We start from the raw sequence: 25,726 nt of genomic DNA, 5'->3' as shown, positions 1-25,726 counted from the left end.
GAACCCTCCCAAGCTCCCGTGTCATTCGGAAACAGGAAGTTTTGGAGTTTGGAATCACCGGAGCATCTCAGCGGAAAGATCTGACTTGGGTTCACGAGGGCCTGCTGGCGATGCTGCAACTGTTTGTGGTTTTCCTGAAAACGGCACGCACAGAAAGTCCAACAAATAAAATAAAAATAAAATTCAGCCCTACACCAAGATTCCGAACCACCATCCCTTCATTTTTATTGCTGTTTTATAAAGCTTAATAATTTTCTAAAAGAAAAAGAATGAGTTTACATGTAGTCAAGTTACAAGTAAACAGCTATAGATAACATAGCCATTAGGAAAATAAAAAAAAGAACTAGATATGAAAACAAAAGCAGTAAGCAGCAATAAAATTAACACCTACATAAAACTAGCAGTGCAATGAAACAAGCAGAAAGCAGCTTTACACGGAAAGAAAATGTTACTTAAATACAGATACAGCACCTTCCAAAAAGGAATTGACGCATGTAAACTTGGTAGGTAGATTCAAGTATAAAAATTACACCCCCAACTCTTGTACCAGAATGAAAGGGTTTCACAAACCCTGGACAGTGTCGGGCATACACCCTCCTCAGTGCCAACTCAGAGCTGCATTTCCTTTAGCAGGATTACCAATTATCATTTCCTCTCACTAAATCATACAATCATGGACTCCAGACTGCCACTGCTGCGTCCCTGCCCCGGACCCCAGGTCTAGCTCAGCAGCTGCCCTGACATCAGCTGCCCTTTAAGAGAGCGATCCATGATGGGGACAGAAACCGCCACCCCTGCGCTACTGCTTTCACGCATCACGGCCACGGGAAGAAGCAGGTGCTGGATACAAAAGGTGTGTGTTCTTCGTTTCATATGGCTACGTGTGGTCACAGTCATACTATTCTCATTTATGGGGTTGCTTCCTAACACCCAAGAACCGTGAATTCTCTGAGGTTTATGAGGTCATATCATGAGCAGAATTGTGAGAGAAGGATAGTAAAGTTAAAGGGAAGAACACCTAAGGCCAGTGAGGGGGAAAATCAGCACGTGTTCTAAGTGTAGACCTCTCCAGTGAACATGTGCAGAGGAAATCTTAAGCACAGGAGATCGAAACTGCACCCTCTGTAGATTCAGACGCATGTGTCCTGCGAAAGGCGTCCTTTATGTCTCCACAGGGAACCCATCATAGTAGTTCAAGGTAATTATCACCATGTAACTGTTGATGACTGAACATTTTTATCTCTTCAACTCTAGAAAAGGTTGTAAAAGGGGGGGGAGGGGGAGAATAGCATCTTGTAAACTTTAAAAGTTTAGTGTTAATAAAAATTTTATATAGTAGCAAATTTACTTTTTCTGACTACCTACCTCTAGTTTTTAAAAAATCTTGTGGGGGTAATAAGGCTAATATTATCCTGTAGTTAACATAAAGCTACTTGATGCAGACTCCCAGAGTCTCTTAAATTAATATTTTTATTCTTTCATATAACATTTTGTTGGGTCTAAAAATAAAATTCAGCCCTACACCAAGATTCCGAATCTAAGACAGAAATTTTTTAAGAAGAGAAAGGAATAACGAAAGGGGAGGGAAGGAAAGAGGGCGGCCCTGGGTTCTGGAGGCAGGGGCGAGGTAATTCAGTAAGTCTGGGCACGTGAAGACCCGGCCGCTGCGCGCGGAGACCCCGGAGGGCTGCAGCACAGGGGGACAAGGCGTCGCCAGAACCTTCCTCACGCCAGAACAAGCCACTGCGCTCACCGTTCCTACTTTCCAGAAGTCCTCTGAAAGTAACTCTGATCTGAGTCCTCTTGATACTAAACATAATGTGCCCCTTTCCTTGTACCCTTCCAAACTGAAGAAAAAAAGAGAAAAAATAATCACCGACTGTCTTATTATCAATTTCTACATTAACTCCAGAATTCTACCCAAAGGTCCTCTTCAAGCTCCAATTTTCCATACAATTACTTTCCAACACTGACTCAATAAACAGCAACTGTCAGACGGCATCCATACCTGTCGCTCCACAGTTAACATCGAAATTAAAAAAAGAAACAAACCCACAGGGGCATGTAGTGAAGGCGGCTGAACGCAGAGGGTTTTCCGTCCAGTTCGTCGAGCAGCGGCGGCGAGGCTGTCGGGTTCCTCTGCGCTCGGCCGAGGGGGTTCGCAGTTAGTTCATCACGGCAAGGTGTGCCATTCACAGTTATTTTGGTCGTGACATTCTGTCATGTGTACACGCTTATCCACATTATCGCTGGGTTGTAAAGTAAGTGCAGGGCAAGTTATAGGGGGAAAGTACAAACATTCACGTCGTCATACCCTGAAAAGCATGCTTTGCTGTACTTGTAAACTTTTCGCATTGAGTCCCGTTTCAGGAACAAAATAAATAACACCACAGGATTCACAGCTGGAGCCGCCTTCCTGACGAAGCAGTAGCTTTGTAAACTGCAGGAAGCAAGGTTCTCTCAGCACAGATCTACTCAGGGCAAGTGGACACACATGTCGAGAATGCTCACACTGGCTAAGTGCTAGACAGGCCCCACCTTTAGGAAAACCACAAGGCTCCAGTAGCCCGTTCAGATCTACTTCCGGCAATAAGAGAATCCTTGAAGCCCAACCCCAGGTCAGCTGGTGCTTTCACTGTGACACCAGGCACAGAGTCTGGCTCTCACTGGTAACAAATGCATAATTAGTAACAGTGACGTTCAGGAAACAGACAGCATTGGGAAGTTAACATTAGAACCAGTGGATGAAAGAAGGAGGCGCACTGGTGTGCATTCTGCCTTCCGCTCCCGCGTCGGGACACGGCCTGTGACACTGGGAAATCCAGGTGGTCGGATGCCACCCCCATCTGGCAGGGCATCAGGCTAGTCGGCCCCGCTGCTGGGTATTTCGAGTCTCCTCTGCACCGAGCTGGCATTTTGCGACTGTTTGCTCTCTCTTCTCCTAAGGACACGGTCTCCGAGGCTGCCGGGCGTCTTGAAGAATGTCTCTTGATGTGTGTGTCGGATGCTCTTGGGGGTCACTGGAGCTGGTGACTACGAAAGAAAAAAAGAGTAAATAAAAGCTGAGGTCGGATTGTTCTCAATCTCTGAACTGGAAGCCCAGCCCTGTGTCATTAAGATTCCAGGGCAGGTGTTCCCTCCGCTTTGCTTTTCTATCCCATTCATCCAAGGTATCCTCTCAACACTTACCACAGTTGGAAATTAATTACTTTATTTTGTGTTCAGAAAGGCAGCCTAGCAAAGAGTTCACAAGCGTGGCACCTGGAGCCAGGGTCTGGGCTCTGCCATAATTAGTTGTGAGACCTTGGGCAAATGACTTAATTAGTATGTGCCTCAGTTTCTTCATCCAAACAATGGGGATAATAAAAGAACCAGTTTCAGAGGGTTGTAAAAATTGAGCAATGCAATACTTACAGCATGCTAGGCAAATAGTAATGTGTCTTGGTTCTCTTTGTTTACTAATATTTATCCTCCCTGTTAAATGTTAAATATTTATCCCCTTAACGTTCCTAAAAGGGCAGGGACTGTTATTCTGTTCACTGCTCTAGCCTCACTGCCTAGATCAGTGCCTGGCACATAACTGGTGATCAAAAAGCATATGTTATGTTATGATCGCCTTGTTTAAAAACTAACATGTTTATTTCAGTGTCTACCAAACTTCTGAGCCTCTGAATAACATGTTTAAGTATTTCTGGCCAGCCTGGCCGGTGTAGCTCAGTGGACTGAGCATCACCCCATGGACTGAGAGGTCCTGGTTGATTCCTGGTGAGAGCACATGTCCGGCTTGTGGGCTCGATCCCCAGTAGGGGGCGTGCAGGAGGCAGCCCGCTGATCTCTCAATGATGTTTCTCTCTCTCTCCCTCTTCCTCTCTCTAAAAAGTCAACAAAACATTAAAAATAAATAAATAAGTAAATAAAAAACTAATAAATGTTTTTGTCTTTAAAGCATGGATCTCCTGGTTTAGGCCTTCGTGCTTTGTAAATGAAGCACATACCTCTGGGTCTACAATGGAAGCTGGTGGAACCTGCCCTAGAGCCTCTGTCCAGCTGACAGGTGACAAAAGTCTTCAATGAAACTTTGGACTCACCTGCTGTAACTTCACCACAGGGACTGGATACCCATCGTAAACCGGCGACTCTGGCTGGATGACACTGTGTGATCTGGGCACCACTGGACTCTGGCTAAGGGAGTGCAGACCCCGAAGCTGAGGGTCTGCAGAAGGGAGCGTGGAGGGTTTTGGATTAACCACGGCTGCAGGGCCGATGAGAAGATGAGGTGCCAATCCAAGGCCTGGCAAGCCAAAATTCACAGGTCCCGTGTTTGGGACAGTGCCAGGAGCAGAGGAAACCGGCCCAGCCACTGCGGGGGAGTAGAGAACAGGAAATGGGCCCAGTGTCGAAGATGGTAAGACCATGTAAGGGACACCGAGGGATGGGAGCTGACCCGAAGAGGGTCCCCCAACATGGGGGCTCTGACTGCCGGGTAAGAGCACGCTGAGACCATTTAATCCTGAAACAGAAGCAGAACAAGGCAAAAGTCAGCACGCCACGCGGACGCCACCCAAGCTCACAGTCGCAGGGCCCTTGCAAACGGCCCACGATGACTCACCCCCCGCGAGCAGGTCAAACCCCTCTGCCCTCCCAGCCTCTTCGCAGCGGCGGCTCCGACTGAGCCTCACACATTCCCACCTGCGTCTCCTCAGAGGGTTTTCAAATGTGAGTGCCACCGAATCCAAACCGAGGAGGAACATGAACTCAGATGGGGAAAACTATCTTTACTTATACAGACTTCCCGCTGAAATTGATACTCCCCTCAGTTAAGACAATAGGCAGCACATCACAACAGTATTAATAGCACCTTGACTTTGTCAATAGACAAAAAGCACAGATGTATTCATAAAACACTGCAGCTATGGCAGATTGCCGAAGACTGTTAGGCTCATCACAACTTTGAAATTATGACAGCATTGGATTTTCTGTCACATCTTTTTATTACTATAATAAAAACAACACATTTTTCTGCCCTGGCTGCTGTGGCTCAGTTGGTTGGGTGTCGCCCTGTACACCAAAATGTTGCTGATTCGATTCCCGGTCAGGGCACATGCTTGAGGTGCGGGCTTGAACCCCAGTAGGGGGCATGCAGGAGGCAGCCAATCGATGTTTCTTTCTCTCCCTTCCTCTCTCTCTAAAATAAAATCAATAAACTTTTAAAAATGTTTTTCTAACTATATTTCAATATAACTGGCTTCCTTTGTAATCCCTATGTTCTATGCACTTGTGAACATAGTGAGGAGAATCCCCAGGGTGGCAAAGGGTCCACGGCCCGGAGGAGGCGAACCATCCCTGTGCTGGCTGTCATGTACATGGAGCAGGGCCAGCCTGCTTTTGTTCAGAGTGTCCATAACACTGAGTGCCATGCTTCGATTAAACTCTCCAAGATATCTGCTAAAGGAATAAAGAATGTTTTCTAGGAGTGAGTAATAACTAATATCTACCTAACCTGTGAAGCGAACAGGGAACTGAGGAAAATCAGTAAGTCTCTTTGCATCAAGAACAGCTCCATGCACACTATATATACCTAAAACTTAGGCACCTATTCTGTTTCAGCTTTATTTCAAAATAGTAACAGCATTTACTGAGTCTTACTAAATGCCAGGCCCTATTGTTCTAAATGCTCTAGATATAGTATCTTACTAAATTTCACTTAATCTCTCAGTGCCCCGCCCTCCCATGAAGCAGGTGCTGTTATTATTGGGGTTGTACCGTGGAGGAGGGGTGCATACGCATCTCGAGTTCCAAAGGTGACAAGTGGTTTGAACACCCAGCCCTCTGCCCCAGCCCTGGCCTGGCTCAGGCACATGCCCAGTCCTCCTGGATATTCCAGAGATCAGCATACTAGGCACACACGGGGGCCGACAGTTCATATTGTCACACCGAAAATGCCAGACTCGGCTGAACTATAAAAATAGAATCGTCTTTTAAGTTAGTTGTGCTTTTAAAATTTTTTTTTTAATCCTCACCCAAGGAAATGTTTTTTACTGATTTTAGAGAGAGAGAAGGAGGAAGGAGGTGAGAGAGAAACATCGATATGAAAGAGAAATATTGATCGGTTACCTCCCACACGCACCTGAACCGGGGATCAAACCCACAACCTGACCAGGAATTGAACCTGCAACCTTTTGGTGTACGATATGATGCCTCAACCAACTGAGCTACTTGGCTAGGGCTGTTGTGCTTTTTCAGCAAATAAAGTTTAAAGCATTTTTTTAAAAAAATCACCTGCCCTAACTATTTTCCCATTATCCTTGAGGTTGGTGCAGTGCAGGCAGCTCTCCCTTTGGGTCGTCGACGGAGGAAACAAGAGGATGGAGACTAAACTGACTCAGGCTGCAGAGGACAGCTCACCACTGCACGGCTTTGGTTGGGTGACACAGAGATTTAAAAATCCAGTGAGTGGTCCGCCTACCCCCAGGGACTTTAAGACGTGGCGCCATCCCTTACCAGCCGGCGACCGCACGTAAAGGTACTGCAGCAAAGGGGGCTCTTGGGTGCCTTCGTTCTCTTTCGAAGGTGTTTCGGTCTCTGCATTTCTTGAAGGATCTCCCCACTCAGAAGAAACGAAGCCGTTTGCTGCCTTTCCCCAAACTTCCTGTGCAGCAGTGGGGTGGCTGTTCGAGTGCACGTTCTCCAGGGGCACAGATCCCCTGTTCCCCAGCGTCTTGGGAGAGGCGAAGTCTGTGGAATCCGAGGGTTTCTAAGCACAACCAAACAGAACCAGGAAAACAAGTCAAAACCTCAGCGACAAATCTTAGTAACAGCTTTATGAAAATAGCTAACGTATACACAGAAAGGTCAGACACAGCTGTGCGCCACAGTGATCGGTGTCTGTGTGGTCTGTCATTTTACAGGAATGGTCTGAAAAGCAATGTCCTGTCTCACACACACAGGTGACTGAGTAATGGAAAACGGCCACGGTGTTCAGACTGTGAAACAAATTTCTGAGCTGCTACCACGAAGGGTGCCCATACCACAGTCTTTTCAGGGCCTGATAGGAATTGCGGGGAGGCCCAAAGCTGTCTTGGTTATCTAAGGCATATACCAGGCAGTCTCTGACTTCTGTTCTGCAACCATACACATGTAGCGAAATCCACTCTGGCAAGAGGAAGGGTCTGAATTAATGAACTGATTTCCATGAAGTGTGCCTAGCCAACCCACGACAGACTGCTGTGACGAGTGTGCTCCCTTCTGAGACCTTCACTGGTCACACTCACTAACCTCCGCACGGCTGCTAAGCGGGACATGTGGACGGCTCCTAGTTTTGTTCTTTTCATTTCGTGGCCAGGGGAATGGGGTGTCTGAGCAGAGATGCTAATTGACCAAGCACAGACTCTGAAAGTCAAACAGCTGCCACCTTCCTGACTCTGGAGCTTAGTTGCGTCCTGGATTGAGACTATTTCCGTGATCTCAAAGAAGTTACAACAGAAGGACAGCAGAAAGACTGGGAGGAAGTACAGAAATGTGTCAACAGTGATCGCCTCTCTGGGGTGACATTAAAGGTAGAATTTTTTTCTTTAAACCTTTTATCATTTTATACAGTGTGACTTCTATAAAAATCACTTTTCTTACGGGACTACTTTCCGCAAGATTTTTTGGGGGATAGCTAGTTTAGGGCTTAATTAGACAAGCGACATCCGAAATACCTCATATTCTAGACTCAGTAGCTTATTAACATCAGTGTGTTCTTGTCAGAAAGAAGCGGTCCGTTATCGGGACGTCACTAAACACGCCCAGCCAAACCACCTACCTTGGGCACGACAAGAGACAGAGGGCTGTCTCCGCCGTCCCTACTCTGTCGTTTAGTGGCCGGCTCCTCCGCCTCTCGCAGCTTCCTCTCCTCACTGGGGCGCTTCTGAGCTGCAGGTGTGGACGGCCACTCCGTCCCTGCGGACACTTCTGAGCTCCGGCTGTCCCCCTCGGCCCCGGGCCCTGGGGACGGTCCCTCCTGCAGGCTCCCACACAGCATGAACAGAGAGGTGGACGGCACGTACAACAGGGGCTGGCCGGCCAGCAGCACTGGCTTCAGGCTCTCCGCGTCTGAGGCCGCAGCAGTGAGCGAGACGCCTACGTGTCCATTCAGACCATTTTGCAGGGAGAAGGCCTGCAAGTCCGCCTGAGGCGCAGACACCACCTGGTGGACTGAGGGGTTGGCATAGTATTCCGAGTCAACGGAGTGGGCAGGGAAAGGAGCAGCGGGGTCCGGGGTGCTTGACGGAAGCATCCCTCTCTCATTGTCAAAGGCTTTCCCCCTGTAATAAAAAGAAAGCACTGAGTTACCACATTCCACCATCTCCTGACAGCTGTTGTGAAGAGACGCCAAAGCAGGGGTGAGAGAATACTGCTCAGGCTGATACAAAAGCATACTCCCTGAACGCACATGAGCTAACCTAACTGCAGAGTTAGGCAGATGACCAGGCCTAACCAGGATGGACGTTAGGGATGGGGGAGCTGATGTGGGAGTCGCTCTGGGAGGATCTCAGGTTAGAGCTAATACTGGGGGCTCACCTGCCTCGTCCACGTCTCCTAGTTATCAGTTACCCAGCACCCACCCCGTACAGGCGCAGATTCTGTGATAATTAGTGTAATTTTATGATAGTTTACGTAATTATGACAATGTTGATAGCCACTCTCATTCCCCTCAGTGTACTAGAGAGCAAAGCTGAAGTTCGGAAGCAAAGCCGAAGGCCAGCTGGCTGGGCCTCACGTCCAGTCACTAGGGCCAGACTTTGATTTCAAGGACACATCCTGTTCGTCTCGAATCCACTGTGAGATAAATGAAGTGGGCAGTGAGTGAGGAAATACACTTCTCTACAGAAGTATCACTTTCTATCACTCTTCTCCCCTTCTGCTCAGTATCACTATGGAATTTCTAGGCAACACACATTCAAAATTAAGGCCCATCAATAGGTGAGATTATAAACAATGTCTGGCCTTTAATATAGAAAAGTTCCCAAATACTAAAAAAAATGTTTGTATGTTCGGTATACTTTTAGAAATAGAGGAGGAAAATCCTTGTGAGAGTTCTTTAGGAACTAGTAAACAGAGGACAGGGGTTTCTCGAAACCTTTCCTAAGGAGTCGCTCAGCCCAGTTCTGCCCACATCTCATTGTCCACTGTGCTGCTAGGAATACAATGGAGCGCGCTGGGCTGCAGACACGAGTCAGTCTCAGCTACGGCCTCCTCTCAGCTATTACTCAGCTCTGCAAGACTCCATGTGTCCACACCGAGTACACCATCCACCAGCCTCTCCATCTCTGCCACTATCACCATCACGAGACCCAGGTGTTCTCTGCGATGCTTCCTTCTGCTTTGGTAGGTCTCCTGACTCACCCTTACTCTACTTCCCCTCCGGCTGACCTGGCTCAGGCCTGCACCGCAGACCAGAATGACCGCAAATGCTCTGCTCTGTGATCTGCTCACCTGGAGAACTCTCTCTACTCCAGTCTCACCTGCTTAAAGCAGCCAGAATGGTCTTCCCCAGTGAATCTGCAACAGTTCTGTACCGTCTGTCTCATAAACTCAAACTCTTCTCTCTGACCTTCAAAGCTTTCTGCCAACTTGGCCTACTTACCTCCCACACCCCATGCTCCTCTCCTGAACGGTATTTCCTTTCACTCTATTTGGATAAATCATTATCTTGAACCTGCTTATTGTGCCCCCACTCCCTGACCCTGCTTCAGAATCTGTTTCTTCCCACATCTGTCGTTAAAAACGTGTCTTGTTCCTTCTTTAACATTTTCTCTGCTCCCTCTGACAACATGTGATGTCTGTAAAAGGAAGATAACAGTACCAACCTCAAAAAATTGGTTTTGTTTTGTTTTATCCTCACCCGAGGAAATTTTTCCATTTTTCTTCAGATAGAGTGAGACGGAGAGAAAAAAAAGAGACAGAAAGAGAGAGAAACATCAATGTGAAAGAGACACACTGAGTGGCTGCCTCCCGCATGACCCCAACTGGGGCCGGGAACGAACCGCAACCGAGGTACGTGCCCTTGACCGGAATCAAACCCGCAACTCATTGGTCTGTGGGCCGACACTCGAACTGCTGAGCCAAACTGGCCAGGGCCAAAGGGCTGTTACGATGAATCAATATACATAAAACTTTTGGAACAGTACCCGGCAGTCACATGTTACCATGATGACAAAGCGAGTCATGTATGACGCATTGTGTCTCAGTGTCACATCAGTAGTGACTTGTCTTTTTTCAGGGTTTTTTTTTTTTTTAATTTGTTTTTCCTTTATTGATTTTAGAAAGAGAGGAAAGGAGAGAGAGATAGAAACATCAATGAGAAAGAACATTGATTGGCCACCTCCTGCATGCCCCCCACTAGGGATTTGGCCCACAACCTGGGCATGTGCCTTGACTGGGAATCGAACCAGTGACCTCTTGGTGCATGGGGCGATGCTCAGCCACTGAGCCACACAGACCGGGCTGTTTTTTGTTTTTGTTTTTTATTTTTTCCTTATAAGCCTTCATAGCTTAGGGAATACATTTTTTGTACTTTTGTGTCCTCCATACTTCATTCTGCACAGTGTTTTGCCGAAAGGGAAAACTTACAGAACTTTTAATAAATGGTGACTTATGAGCCATATTGCTAAAATTTATCTTTCAATGAGTGGCATTTCAATTTAGTCAAAGTTAACACTAGGAAATAGAAAAGAATACATCCAGAACTTTTAAAAGACTACTTACTGTGAATTGTCTTCTATTTTCTGTGGATAAACAGTTGCCAGACTGCCAATTTCTAAGGAGAAGCCACCTGATCCTATAAAGAAAAATGAAGGTCTAATAATTACAGCAAGAGACTTATATGTACCAATTGTATACAGCAGAACTCATTATTCAAAACTCAGGGATTATAAAACTATCTCAAATCCATTCTGGTTTGGATTCAAAGAGAGAAATTTTCAGCAGTTAGCTGTTAATGGTAAATTCAGGTCTCATCAAGACTTAGAAAGAAAAACAAAACAAAACAAGTATTGCTTTGTAAGTTGAATAAACTTTTGAGATGCATCCAACAGGCTAACCGTGCAAGCTGATGGACCTTTGAGGCAGAGCAGGATCAATGGCAAGCAATGTGCCCATGGTCACAACCTGCACTCTTCTACCCGTAACTGTTTCACTTCGGGTAAGTGAAAAAACAGGCAGGGCCTAGCCAGTTCAAGTAGAAGTGCCAGTGCTCGGGTAAGGCTACAGTTACATGAAATGCCGGAGTCCTTGGATTAAGGCAAGGCAGATAGATACCTTGTTCTTCTCTGGAAGGGCTGCTGGGTTCTGAGTTCGCCTTCCTGGGAATCCTCTCAGAAGCCTGAACTGTGTTAAAAGAACCATGCCGAGCCAGCTTCTGTTTTGCACAGTCCTGGATCTCGATACACGCTTCTCTTTTCATTTCTGGTAAGACAGATGCAGAAACATCCGCTACTTCTTCATCTAAACAAAGGGCAGATTGGGCAGCGTTGTTATACAGCTATAATTCAGGATAATTTTACCCTTTTTAGGATATGGCTTTGAGAGCCTGGAATTGTAATGAAACTACCCTATTAATTAAAAGCTAAGACCCTCAAAGAAATTTTATGAGCCTTTCTCAAACCCCAATTTCTTTTGATGTACAGATTTTTTAAAAAGTGAGTAGATGACTATAAAGTGAGACGAACTCCACATATATTCTGAAATTATCTAAACTGCAACCAAAGTAGACCAAGATGTTCTTCACCTCAAATTAGAATGGACCTGAAATTTCCTTTGGGCAGAGAGTATCAAAGGAAGACCCAGATGTGCCCAGCCCAACATGCATATTTTGAGATTTTAATGTTATTGAAATCAGCCTCTTATGCCATAGCTCTAGGGCAATAAATGTAAGAATTTCTATTGCTTTATTATTTCTTTCCTGTGCAGCAGGAGGCTCTGTTACTAAGTGGTCAAAGAAATAAGGTCAGCAGAAACCTCTTGGTCAAAATGCTGCAGAACAGTAGGATGGTAAAAGGCTAGGACTTAGAGGCCCTTTCCTATATGAGGTGAGGACAGAATTTCTACATAGAGCCCGGCCTATATTTCTATATAGAAATAGTCCCTGTTGCTCAGACAGTTACCCCTACCTTATTCATCTGGGCTGGGCTATTTTTTCCTAAGCTCAAAGCATGCATGTTTTAGTAAGAGTGATTAAATAGACTAAAAGGCCCAGCTACACTTACATTCTCTAAAACAAAAATTGAAAATCACCTCTATAGTTTTCTCTTTCTTATAACAAAAGCCAATAAATGTCCTTTTTAGAAAATCAGAAATTACTGAATCAAAAAGAAGAAAATGGGTCAAGACAGTAACAGGGATCGCAGTTCTCCTCCTTCCTGAATCGAAACATTGAACAAAATATATAAAACAACGGCTCTCAAGACATTGAACATCAGGATATGAAAGACAACGATCCTTTAGAGACAGGAGTCAAGTGAGGTGCGCTCCATGATTGCCCCCGTTTACTGCCTGGAGGATGTTTCCAGGTTGGGGTGCAGAAAGGGGGACCCAGAGAGCATGGACATCTCCCCATGCTGAGGATGGAGCTGGGAGGCCAGGGAAGCAGCTCGAGTTTGTACGACGACGTGCTGCAGAGGAGCCACGAAGGAAGAGGATGCTAGAGAGGGGCAGAAGGCACCCCTGAGTGTTCAGTGGAGCACTCACACAGTGAGAAACCCGCCCAAGGCCGGGGAAAGAACCACCTAAAAGGAGCAGAAGGAACAGTGCCTGCGGCTCATACAGGGCTGGGAATAGTGCTTGTTGCCAACAGCCAGAGTGAAAACTCTCATAATTCATGCGTCACTGGTTAGAATATTAAAAAATGTGTTGTTTCAATAGTGGGGACAATGTCCTTAAGATTAAATGCTGATAGGATCCTGCCTACCAAAACCTGACAGCAAGACATAAAAGGATCACTGTTTGAGTAACAACCTCACTGTATCCCAGAACAAAGCTCAAGAACAGTTTTGGGAATAGAGAACTGTCTAGTATCTGACAACATATAATTCTCGCTGTCTGGCATATAATTAAAAATGACCAGGTATACAAAGAAGCAGGGACATATAACCTACAGTAATGATAAAAATAAATTAAAATGGACTCAAGTGTGACACGGATGACAGAGTGGACGAGCACACTGACGGTTACTGTACTGGATTCCACACATTCAGAAAGTGGAAGGAATGACTGAACATGTAAAGGAGAGACTGAACATTGAAAATATGAAGGCCCACGGCCTATTTTTATTCTAGTGATAAAAATGACAATGTTGGAGATGAAAATAACAGTGAATGGGACTGATGAAAAATTAGATGTTACAGAAAAAAAAAACAGTGAACGTGAAAACAAAGCAACAGAAACCATCCAAATGAAACAGAGAAAAAAGACGGAAAGAAATGAATAAAATGACAGTGAACTGTGGAACAACTTCAAGCAGCCAAATGTAAGCATATCTGGAGACTCCAAAGGACAAGAGAGGAGGGGGACAGAAAAAATATTCAAAGAAATAATGGCTGAAAATTGCCAGATTTGATGACAACTTTATATCCATGTATCTAGGCTTACCAAGCTCAAGGACAAGAGAGATGAAGAAAGGTACACCAGGGCACACACAATCAAATTGCTTAAAACCAGTCATAAAAACAATCTTAAAAGCAACCAGAGAAAAGGAAAGAGATACATTACATACAAGAAACCGGACAAGAGTGAATTTCCTGGCAGCAGCAATGCAAGCTGGAAGACTGGAGCAACTTCTTCAAAGTGCTGCAAGAAAAAACCTTCAACCTAGAATCTTTGTGCCCAGCTAAAATATCTCTCAAAATAAAAGTGAAGTGAAGTGAAGACATTTAGACAAATAGCAGCTGGAAGAGTTCATCATAGGCAGTCCTGCTCTATAAGAAATGTCCAAAAGACAAGAAAAATGATACTAGATAGAAACTTTCACCTACAAAAAGGAATGATAAGCACCAAAAACGGTAACTACATGGCTAGATATCACTTTTCCACTCTTATTAAAATCTCTTAAAAGACAATCAATTGTTTAAAGCAAAAATAGTAACAATGAATTACAGGGTTTAAAACATAGAGCAAGTACAATGTTTGGTAACAACAGTTATAGGACAAGCAGGGAGAAATGAAGATACATTACTGCAAGGTTTTTATGCAGTATAAATAGTATAAAATTGGAAGGTAGCCTATGATAACTGATGGAACAAGTAAACATAAAATCAATAAGGATATAGAAAAATTAGACACTATCAACCAACTTGACCTAGTTGTTATTTACAGATCACATCACCCAACAAAGCAAAATTGTATATTCTTTTTAAGTGTACATGGAACATTTACCAAGAGAGATCATATCTGTATCATAAACAAGCGTCAGTGAATTTAAAAGGATTCAAGTTATGCAAAGTATATTCCCTGCCCACAAGGAATGAAATTAGAAATCAAGAAGAAAAAAATGTCTGGAAAATCGCAGAATATTTGGAAACTATAAAACACACATCTATCACTGATACATCACCTAAGGCAACAGAAACAAAGGAGAAAATGAACACATGGGACTACATCAAACTCAAAAGCTTCTGCACAGCAAAAGATACAATCATCAAAATGGAAAGGCAACCCACTGTATGGGAGAGCATCATTGCCAATGATATGTCAGATAAGGGGTTAATTTCCAATATATATACAGTGCTCATACAACTCAACAAAAGGAAGACAAAGAGCCCAATTAAAAAATGAGCAGAGGAACTAAATAGACACCTCTCCAAACAGGACATACAAATGGCTAAGAGACATATGAAGAAATGCTCAACATCACTAATCATCCAAAAGATGCAAATTAAAACAACAACGAGGTATCACCTCACACCTGTCAGAATGGCCGCCATCAACAAATCATCAGACAACAAGTATTGGCGAGGGTCATTAAACAACAAGTATTGGTGAGGGTGTGGAGAAAAGGGGACTCTAATACACTGCTGGTGGGAATGCAGACTGGTGCAGCCACTATGGAAAACAATATAGCGTTACCTCAAAAAATTAAAAATTGAACTTCCATTTGACCCAGTGATCCCACTTCTAGGAATATACCCTAAGAAACCTGAAACCAATCAGAAAGAATATATGTACCCCCATGTTCGTAGCAGCACTATTTATACCAGCTAAGATCTGGAAACAGCCCAAATGTCCATCAGTAGACGAATGGATAAGAAAGCTGTGGTACATATACACAATGGAGTACTATGCAGCTGTAAGAAAGAAAGATCTCTTATCCTTCGAGAGGATGTGGAAGGACCTGGAAAGTGTCATCCTAAGCGAAACAAGCCAAACAGAGAAAGACAAGTATCATATGATCTCACTTATTTGTGGAATATAATGAACATAACAGTCTGAGGAATGGGGTAGTCCTAGAGACGTGGAAGTGGGGTACAGACTGACAATCCCCAGAAGAGGGGGTAGTGGGGAAGAGATAAACCACAGAACTTATATGCATGTATGCATGAACAGTGGACATGGACAACAAAGCTGGGGACAGGGTGGGGAAGGGGGAGGAGAGGGGAGAATCAGTGGGGGAAAAAGGAGAAACATCTGTAACAAAAATAAATAAATTCATTAAATTAAAAAACACACACACACACATCTAAATAACTTGTGGATCAGAAAAGAAATCAAGAGGTAAATTTCAATGTATCCTGAATTGGAAGACTGAAGACAATAAAAATTTGTGGTACAGCAATAACAAGGGAAATTTATAGTACCAAGTAGCTAACAGAAAAGAAACAAGGTCTCCAGTTAATGACCTCCACTTCTATTTTAAGAAACTAGAAAAAGCCCGGCTGGTGTGGCTCAGTGGTTGAACATCAACCCATGCACCAGGAGGTCAGTTCGATTTCTGGTCGGGGCACATGCCCAAGTTGCGGGCCAAATTTTCAGTGGGGGCATGCAGAAGGCAGCCAATCAATGTTCTCTCTCATCGATGTTCCCATCTCCCTCTCTAAAATCAATAAGGGGAAAAAAAAAAAAGGAAACTAGAAAAAGAGAAAATCAAACCCAAAGTAGAACAAAGGAATAAAGAGAGAACCTGAATAACCCTATAGTTATTTGCAAAATTTAACCTGTTGTTAAAAACCTCTCATGTAGGAAACTGCAGGTCCACATCTACCATATAAAGACTTGTACATGAATATTCATCACAGCTTTATTTGTAATAGGCAAAAAATGGAAATGATCCAAATGTCCATCTACAGGTAAATGGGCAAAGAATGATATACCCATACAATGGAATACTCCTTTGGCAATGAAAGGAATAAACTATTGATACATGCTACAACATGATTAATCTCCAAATAAATTATGCTGAGTGAGAGAAGCCCGACAAAGAGTATACGGAGTACAGTCTATTCTTGTTATTTGTGGTTCTTGTGTTCTATAAAGTCAGCATGAACAATGAATTAGCAAACACTGAACCACTGCTCCTAGAAGGGTTGGGTTCCTGTGAGCTGGCCACACATTTTTTGTCAACCGATCAATACATTACACCTTATTGAATATATATTGTTGATCCATTAACCCTGAACTCACAGCCAACAACACTGCAAGTCATGCCTGAATGCAGCCCCTCTAACATATGTATTTTCTCTGTAAGGTACACCACTTGGAAACACTACATATTGCCTCAGTACAGCTTGGGAACCATTTATAAATAGCGAAATTACCACCTCAAAGTACACACACGTGAAAGCGTGGCATTAAAGAGACCACGACAAGGACGCTTGTTTATAGGATAGTATAGTATTTGGCCTGTTCGACCCCAGCTGGAAAAGTGTGTGTTGACAACTCAAAATTCCCGCCACTCTTTGCATATCTGAGAACAACTGTGGAAATGCTGCACTGATTTTGGAGACACAAACACATTTCTGTTAGTAGATAAATTTGCAAATATGGAATCTGTGAATAATGAACACTGACTGTGTGTGACTTACTGATAAAATTTTTTAGAAAATACAAACAAATCTGGAGTGAAAGAAAGCAGATCCGTGGTTTCCCCTAGGGACGGGGGTGGGGGCGGAATGGAAGGAACTTTGAAGGGACAGGGGGAGACTCTGGAGGGCGGTGGGTTCATTTTCTCGACTGTGATGCATATGATGAAAAAGCTCATCAAATTGTAATTGAACCACACGCCATTTATTGTTATGTCAAGATCCCTGAAAAAAGCTGTTAAAAGGAAGAAAAGGCCATGATGGTGGGAAGGGATAAGAGGAAAAGAAATATCTCTGACGTTAACTGTGAGGAACTGCTAACCAAGGAGGGAAGCAGGCATTAAGGAATCAAAGGTAACTGGACACTCCACATTTGACTTCTGAGTTGGTGAGGATGGTGCTGTCTGTGGGACCAGGGAATGCAGGAAGGGGACGTAAGTGCACCTGGAGGTTCCCGACAGGGGCCAAGCCCTCTCCCCTCAGACAGCGCTCTCCCAGCTGCTGTGCCACTGGCCATGCAAACACATGAGCTCGGTTTCTCGGCTCCAGCTCACTTCCCCAACCTCCCCTGTCCCACAATGACACTGCCACCTTCTCCAGCTCACTTCCCCAACCTCCCCTGTCCCACAATGACACTGCCACCTTCGAGTCAGTCCTCTCTTTCCACCTACTAGAGACCCGTCACTTCCGTCCATTCCGTCTAGTACGCACTTCTTGGCTTAGCTTTTGAGGCCCTCGGGAAACACTGCTCCAGCGGATCACATTTCATTTCTCATCATTCTCTACCCTCCACGCAAATCAGGAGGATCTCTCCAACACAAACCAGATTTGTTCCCGGGTATCAGTTCCTTCAACTACAACACTCTCCATCCCTCCAAAACCTAACAGGCCATCAGAACTTAACCCATGTCCTCTCTGATTTCCTCCAGAGCCACTACCACCGTGTGTAGTGCTTACCTGTTTTGTAAGTTTCAAATGTGTGCTAATTATACAGCTTCAATAGAAGCTCATTAACCAACTGAAGTGAGGAAGGCGCTGATCTGGGTACTTCAGGTGATCAAAGACGAACAAAAACCTCTTCTGCCCTCAAATGCACAGAGCAGAGTCAACAGCATAACACTGACATCACCAAGTACAAGAGCACAACACTGAATTGCGAGTGTGCAGATGAGACCCCCCTGGCTCTGGGTGATGGGGAAAGCTTTATGGGGGAGATGATGCTTGCGACGGATCCTGAAAGGTGGACAGAATATTTTCATGTCGGAAAGAAGAGGGCTTTGCTGGTGAAAGGATGAAGAGAAGACACAGACAGAGCAACGGAAAAGGGCGAAGCTATTCACTTCCCGGGGGCAGGGACTCATCACACACATCTTAAAATCTTCATGGCATTCGGTACAGTAATTGTGCACATTCAGTGGGTACTTGCCGGGCTGAATTAGTTACACTGGATTTTAAGTGGTTTCCTTTAGCCCCTAAGTGAATAATGTGCTACAACTAGGCAGGGAGCTATAGCGTTCATAAGCCTGGGTTAAGTGGCAGGAATTTATGCCACTAACACCAAAATTGGAAGGGTAATTTAAAAATAGCTTCAATGGCTTTTCCCAGGCAGCCTCGTTCTATGTAAAGCAGCTGGTACAGAAGGACCCAGTCCCCGAATGCTCAGCTATTACCTGTGAAATAGTGGAAGATAAATACCCTCTTTTGCTTTAGTTTAGTAAAACTGACATTTGTAACCTTTTAAATAAATCACCAAAAAAAAGCCGTTCAGGACAACTGTCCTCTATTTAGAAGCCATTTTTACCACACATTAGTCTTGTGATAGCAATTAATATCATTCTTATATTATCTGGAATTTCAAGGAAAAACAATATTTCATCCTGCTAATGTAGACATAACCGAAGTTTCTAAGTGTCCTTTTTAATCTCCAGCCCCAAATTTCTAGGCTAAAAACTTCCGAATAAAACAGAAAATGCTAGAGGTGTCATCGAACAGTTACAGAAGCCGCCGCGTGACAACGCTCAGGATTCCCCTCCTGCGCACGCCAACAGCAGCCGGTTCTGGCCCGGCACTCACTGTCCCAAGGCGACATCGCGGTCCCCTGAATGTGAGCTGGGCAATGGAAAATGAAGCTCGCTCTCGCTCTGTAGATGTACGACTGAGAAAAGGAACTGGGGTCGTGAGGAACACAGGTCCCGGACAGAGCCACGCCTCACCGCTGGAGCTGAAGTCCACCGGCCCGATCCACTTGAAGGCGGGTTTACGGCCTCGCTCTTCGGTTACGTGCACTTTCTTGATCAGAGCCAAGCTGGTCAGAACGTTGGCAATGTCATACAGACGTCGTACCTTTGCTTGAAGACATAAAACACAACGGTCACCCTGCCTGTGACACCCTCACATGTTTCTTTATGTGACCAGTCACTTTTCTTGGCCACCGTGTAAACCTCAGGGGAAGCAGTGGGGAGGGATGACATGACCAATGGCTCTGTCAGGAAATCACCCAGGATTTATGTAGCTGATGTATCTGAAGACACCTCCGAAGGTCGGTGTGTCCTTCGTTCCCACAGCTTCACACCTTCACAAGACAAGCAGGGAGTGCCATGGCTGCGGAACACCCGAGGGAGGGAACAGGCTACAATTAGAGGCTTGTCGACGTGATTCTGACATGTGGCATGTCGAAAGCTCGCCCGAGTTTCTCCCAGCAGGAGCTTGTGGCACCAGCGCCACCAGGCAGCCGGGCTGTGGAAATGACAGGGATTCCCCAGGGCTTCCTGCAAGGCTGCACTCCTGCAGCGCTCAGTGCTCAAGATCAGGTACAACTGCGCTGCAGACAGGCAGTTCCCCCCCTAAAGCCTGGCTGCCGGTGGGGGGTGGGGGGGGCGGAGCACACAATCCCTGAGTCTTCAGAGGTTTGGGGAGACACACCTGCAGATGCACGGACTAGAGGACACATTCCGAAGTAGTGGTAACACATTAAACAGGCACCTCGATGCCCACAAAGTCATTTCTGCTTAAGAAATCAATTCACAGGTAGGAAACCCCATTTAGGGCTAAGGTCAAGCAAAGGAGCTTTGATTATCATCTAGAAACAGCATCACAGACGCAATTTTCTTCCCAATCATGGTAGAGCTAGATTTTATTTAGTCATTTCTCCCACAGGGTGGTTATAATTCCAACTGGAACAAACAAAAAGCTACAGTATGTCGAGCTCATGGCTTCCTAGGCGCTGAAAAGGCTACCAGCAGCCAAGGGCATCTGGCTCAGGACCCTGCTCGACAGGGAGGAAGACACACTGAGGAGGAGACTCAGAAGCGCTCTCCTTGGCGGCAACCGTATCCCACCACCCTCCCCTACTCGGTCACTCCTCCGGTTCTTACCTGTGGACAACTTTCATCTCCACCCATCAGGAGTAAGCAGGGGGCGAGGAAAAAAGGGGAAACAAGACTCAGACATTCTGTCTTGGAGGCAGCAAGACTAAAGAGAAATGGAAAGTGCCTGACACCCTCCCTGACCGGCACCTGGGGATGGCGTTCTGCCCCACGGTCCACTCCAGCGGCGGAGGACAGACGCTGGGAACTCCAGTGTGCGGCTAACTCACCTCTCAGAGCACCGGGAGCCTCAGGATGCAGGGAGGAGGGCTCGTCTCCAACAACTGATTCTCACGCGTTCACAGGCAGGAAACCTCCCCTGTGAGGTCCCACCTCTTCTGTGCCAGGTGGATTTGGGGGAAGATGCTTACTTTTAAATTTACTGTGGTCCGGCGCATCCTGGCTTCTTTCTATCAGTATTTTGGCAGCGACATCGAGAGTAACAATCTTGGTTTTAGAGACGAGGAACAGCATGACGAACTTCTGGCTCATGATTCTCAGGGACTTGTCTTTTCTGTTTGCAGATGCTACAAAGGGAACGAAACAAAGGCATCAGAAAAGATAACTCCCCACAGGAAAGACTGGACTTGCAGTTTGCCAAAACTAGCTATCTCTTCTCGTAGATGGAAAGATCACTTTTGTTGGAGAGAGAAGCCTTCTGGACACACATCACAAAAGATGGCTCATAAAGAAAGAAGACGGATTTTCTCACCGTTCACAAAATTTCAGGAGGCACAGACTGAAATGTGCCTGTTAAACCACTCTTACCGCTTTACGCAGACACTCGGTTGAATGGAACGCCTGAGTAGTTTTTCTAAGGCAGCTCTTTGCCAGGACTAATGTAGGAGGAAAGGCAGGGCAGCTCTCCCCTCAAACGTCAGCTCTCCCCTCAAAGGTGAGGACTCCACTTTAATTCTGTGCCCACCACACAAGCAGACTTCGTTTCATCGCAGTGCGCGCGATTGTGCCTCAGAGATACTGCCTTTTTTTTTTACAAGCTGAAGGCAAGAACCCTCCACCAGCAGGTGACGAGGTGTCTTATTGTGGGGGGCTGGATCCAAGCCCACAAGAGCTCTGAGGTCCGGACAGTAGATCTAGAATATACTGTGAACACAGCAGGTGCCCGCCTCTTCCATTTTTTTTCAGAGATAGGTGAAGAAATAAACTGCAAATGAATAGGAGTGTCTGAGACGTGTCGCTGGGGATGGCAGGCACACCATCCCCGACAGGTGGCTGTCTCCCTGGTTATTAAGATAAGAACCGGCTCATGGGGCGAAACAAAAACCCAGGAGGCAGTACATCGAATGAAAACCAGGCCCACTTTCCATTCCTATTTAACTTTGCAAGGGAGATTCGAGTGATACTTGCACTCAATCATCTCAGCAAAGGGGGAGCCAGGGAGAGGATGAAGATCAGTGGTTAAAACAGGAAGAAGGAAAATGAGTCGGGAAGGAAAGGCCAATGTAGATGTAAGTCAGAAAAATTCTGCATCAGACGAAAGCAGGGCTTGTCTAATCTCTGTAATCAACACGTGCGAACTCCAATATATAACTTGGAAAGAGGAATTCACTGTAACGATAACCTCTTTCAAAGTATGGTTTCGTTAAAGGCTCACAAACAGAAATCAGCATGGGGCTGTCAGTCTGAGATGGGCGCTCTGTTACGATCTACGGTCCGGACACCAAATACCGAACGAACTGCCACCAGACAGGTTTTCAGCGAGGCTGAGCGGGCAACCCAGGTGGGAGCCATCTGTCTCCCTCCCTTCAGTGGAGAGAATCAGAGGGCACCTCCTGCAGGGCTGTCAACCTGGCACCTTCCACCTCAGCAGTCTCTTCAGAAGAGACCCTCGCTGTCTCTGCTCTGACTCATGTGGTCACTGCGAACTCACAAGAGGGATAGTCGGGCTCAGAGAAATCCAGTAACTGTTGATCCTGGAGATCTGGATAGCCATCTTTTTTACGTTCTCCAAATTTACAGTCCATCAGGTCTGGCTCCTTCTGTTGGAGGTAGGCCATCTGCTCCTCGTATTTCTGCTCCTCCCCTAGTCTCTGGAGGTTCCTCAGGGTCTGCAGCAGGCTGTGCCGTCCATGCCAGCCATACTGATTCTTGGCCACCCGGCTGACCAGATGCAGTGACTCCAGCACATTTACAATGTCATAGATGCGTCTTCTTTCAACGCCTATTTGAAAACAGAAGCCAACCATCAGCGTGCACACATTTCTGAGTATACATTCCTCGAGAGCCTGGACCACGTCTGTGCACTGCTCTGCGTGGTGCCCAGTGGAATGTCCAGCAAGTGTGGATGTGCCACAAATTCATCCTGTAAGGATGCAAGGAACGGAAATTTTTTTTCTTTCCTTTTCTTGGGATCCAATCCCCAATAAAATACCGGATAAAACCTCCACCCAGAGATGGCCAATGTCCCATCTATATTACATATAGTAGTATATTGTTTCTTTACACCTGTTAGGAAAACCACATACACACTTCAGCACATTAAAATGGGTGGAGCTGAGCAACTCAGCTGCTAGTACGCCTGGTGGACACTTGATGAATGCTAAATGGTTGATTTCAACTTGTGTTCCTAACTATACAAACTATAAAATAAACTGTGTCCAAGAACTGATACCTCATTTGAACAATACTATCCTTTCCTGGAGTTTGAATGATATGAAAGAATTATCTTGTTAACTCTCTTAATGGTCCAACATGGAAAATATTATGTGTCCTAATTTATACTGGAAACTCAGGAGTCAAGAGCTGGGGCCCCTCACTCCCCTTCTCCAGTTGATGGAGGAGGCTACAGCCAGGGCTGGAACAACATCTGAGTATCTTCTGGTCCCCCACGGCTCCTGACAACCCTCCCTGTGTTCTCATTCATCACATCCTGGTGAAGCAGAGACGTCATGCATAGTACAGACGGACCATCAAGTTCATCTACTCCCCACCGCCTTGCCCAACTCGCCCCAAATAGCTAGGATTATGAACTGACTATTACATTTACCAAAAAAGATTTCTGGTGGCTAGCATGGGGTTGGACTGCTGGATTTGAATCCGTGCTGTCCCTTACAATCGGGTGATCCTGGGAACTCACTTCCCCTGCCTGTGCTTTAGTACTTATCTCATAAGGTGAGGAGGGCTATATGAGACCACAAACATAAAGGGTCTCCAGGAGATGTTTACTTTGTCTACTGTTTGGCACTGGGGACACCTGAGGTCACTGCTAGCCTAAAAAGATTGGTAGCAACCGATTTAAAAAATCTCCTGTCCGTGATTCATACTGTTGTACAACGGGTCCTTGGGCTTTGGAACCCACTGGCCCGTTTGCTCTCGACTAAGCATCCACAACAGAAGCCTCTGGGCATCTCCTAGAAAAGCAGCCCAGCTGCAAAGATTCCCTCTTTCTGTTTCCTTGCCAGGAGCTATTATATAATCAGGGCAGACTCAGTGAACGTAGCTTTTGGCCCTTCAAAAATTTAACAGGAGAAATAGACCAAATTACAAAGGGAAGCCCGGAGCCGAGAGGAAGTTCTGTCACATGCATGAGGAGGCATTGCACAGTCAGTCAGAACACGTCAGCTCACGTCCCTGAAGGCTCTTCCCGTCCGAAGCTCCGGCTTGGTGCCTGATGTCTGCTGGGAGGTTGTGGCAGCAGCCTCTCGTCCAGACCACCTGGTTCCTTGTCCGGTCTGCTTTCACATGTTAACACATCTTGTTCACAGTGCAACATTCTACAAACCTTCCCGTTAGAAATGTCATGTGAATGCAACTGAGACACCCCAGGGCCGGCCATATGGCCAGCTGTTTTGTTGTTTGGTATCAGATTCAAGTTGTTAAGTCTCCATCTAGTGGCTAGACATCCCAAGGAGGGAAAATAAAGGAAGATTCCGATCGCTTGGAGAGTAAGATGGTATTTAATGTGCCCACTAGGTGTTCAGCAGGCGATGCTGGTAAAAGCGCGGGCAGCTGCTGGCCTGCTGGCTCACTCGCCCTTTCCCCCGGGACGGAATTTAGTGTCCACTGGCTGGTGCACCGCAAGGTCCCATCTCGCAGGTCTCAAGACATGCAGGTTACTCTGGGCTTGCCCTGCCCGGAAGGCTTTGCCTGGCACTCAGCCACCTTTTCCTTCTCTACCAAGACAACCCTATTAATCCTATTTGTGGCATCAGTTATGCCCTCAAGGATGTTCAGTTCCTGCCAGGCTTCCCCCAGTCCCCCGTGGAGCTTACCAAGAACCTCTCAGCCCCACCTAGTTGCTTAGGCTGTGCTACTTTCCGTGTATAAAGTCACTCCCAGCTCTTTAACCTCTTACCCATACTATCCATGTCAATTCACACGGGACCAGAATCTTGGAAACTGCAATCTGAACGCTCTGCACATCCTTGGTTAAAATATGGTCTTATAGCTTGTGACCTGGGAGGTAGCAGGGAGTTTAGACTCAACCCGAAGAGATGGTCACCACTGAAATCATTTCCAGGGAGGGACCTCATTTTCGACCTTACATGAAGAGAGATGGCAAGTTCATTTGGCAGGTCTGGGTAACGTCAGGCATCAGGGAGCTGCTGCAAACATCTCTGGGGTTCTGTCTTAACATGGGGACCTGCAGAATGACCCGCAGCTCACGAGTAGACATCTGTCCTGGAACATGGCTTCTCGACATCTAATCTTTCATCCTCTGCATTGACATCAGTGCAAGGTCCTGGCTTCATGAACCCCAGTGAGACACGCACCGACTTGCTGTTTTACCCTCACCCTCTGGAAGACTAGTTTCCAGGACGCTGGACCTCGGATGGATCTGCACCAAGCCTCTACCCAGCTGGCCACGTTCCCCCTCTGGTCCCACTGCCACCAGTGCCAAATACTGCCTACTCCTGGGTTTCAAAACGGCTCCCCAGTCAAAGCACTGCACCTCCCTTCCCAATTGCAGAGGCTGAAAGGACCGGTTCCGAGGGGCACGCATCTCGTAAGAGGTGAGTGAAAACCTCCGTGTAACACAGCAGCCACCCATGCCAGACCCGAGTGCGGCACATTACTGACGTTCTCGCAGCCTGGCTGAGTTTCTGCCCGGCGGGCGCTGTGGTCCCTGTGAGAAAAGGTTAACTTTTGAAAGCTCTCATAGCTGGGCTTCAAATCCAGTCCTGTCTGACCCAAAGCCAAGCTTGTAGTGTTCCCATCACAACCCAGTGCCTCCTCATTATTTCAGTTTCTGGGAAACACAATCTTCTGAGCCACCAGTTGGAATAATTCAGATTGACAATCATCGACTGGCACATATTTCTCTGGGCTCTGAGAAGAAAGAGAACTAAT

The 25,726-nt window shown here is 46.0% G+C and overlaps 1 protein-coding gene across 1 annotated transcript in view; it reads right to left on the bottom strand.

Annotated features, from left to right (window-relative positions):
• Positions 1-1,824: 1,824 nt before the first annotated feature.
• E2F7 (E2F transcription factor 7) overlaps positions 1,825-25,726 on the bottom strand; it is a 38,199-nt gene continuing 14,297 nt past the window's right edge. Inside the window, exons 4-12 of the mRNA XM_036251837.1 lie at positions 22,308-22,598; positions 20,788-20,943; positions 19,265-19,399; positions 11,302-11,487; positions 10,750-10,822; positions 7,805-8,306; positions 6,502-6,754; positions 4,089-4,510; positions 1,825-3,033 (exon numbers count right to left, since the gene is read on the bottom strand). Coding sequence (XP_036107730.1) covers positions 2,863-3,033; positions 4,089-4,510; positions 6,502-6,754; positions 7,805-8,306; positions 10,750-10,822; positions 11,302-11,487; positions 19,265-19,399; positions 20,788-20,943; positions 22,308-22,598 — 2,189 coding nt within the window. The 3' untranslated portion in view covers positions 1,825-2,862. The remainder of the gene's footprint in view (positions 3,034-4,088; positions 4,511-6,501; positions 6,755-7,804; positions 8,307-10,749; positions 10,823-11,301; positions 11,488-19,264; positions 19,400-20,787; positions 20,944-22,307; positions 22,599-25,726) is intronic.

The sequence above is a fragment of the Molossus molossus genome, unplaced genomic scaffold (assembly GCF_014108415.1).
Source record: "Molossus molossus isolate mMolMol1 unplaced genomic scaffold, mMolMol1.p scaffold_m16_p_10, whole genome shotgun sequence".
Taxonomy (NCBI): domain Eukaryota; kingdom Metazoa; phylum Chordata; class Mammalia; order Chiroptera; family Molossidae; genus Molossus; species Molossus molossus.
Note: the sequence above shows the minus strand (reverse complement) of the source record. Positions and strands in the feature narration are given on the sequence as shown.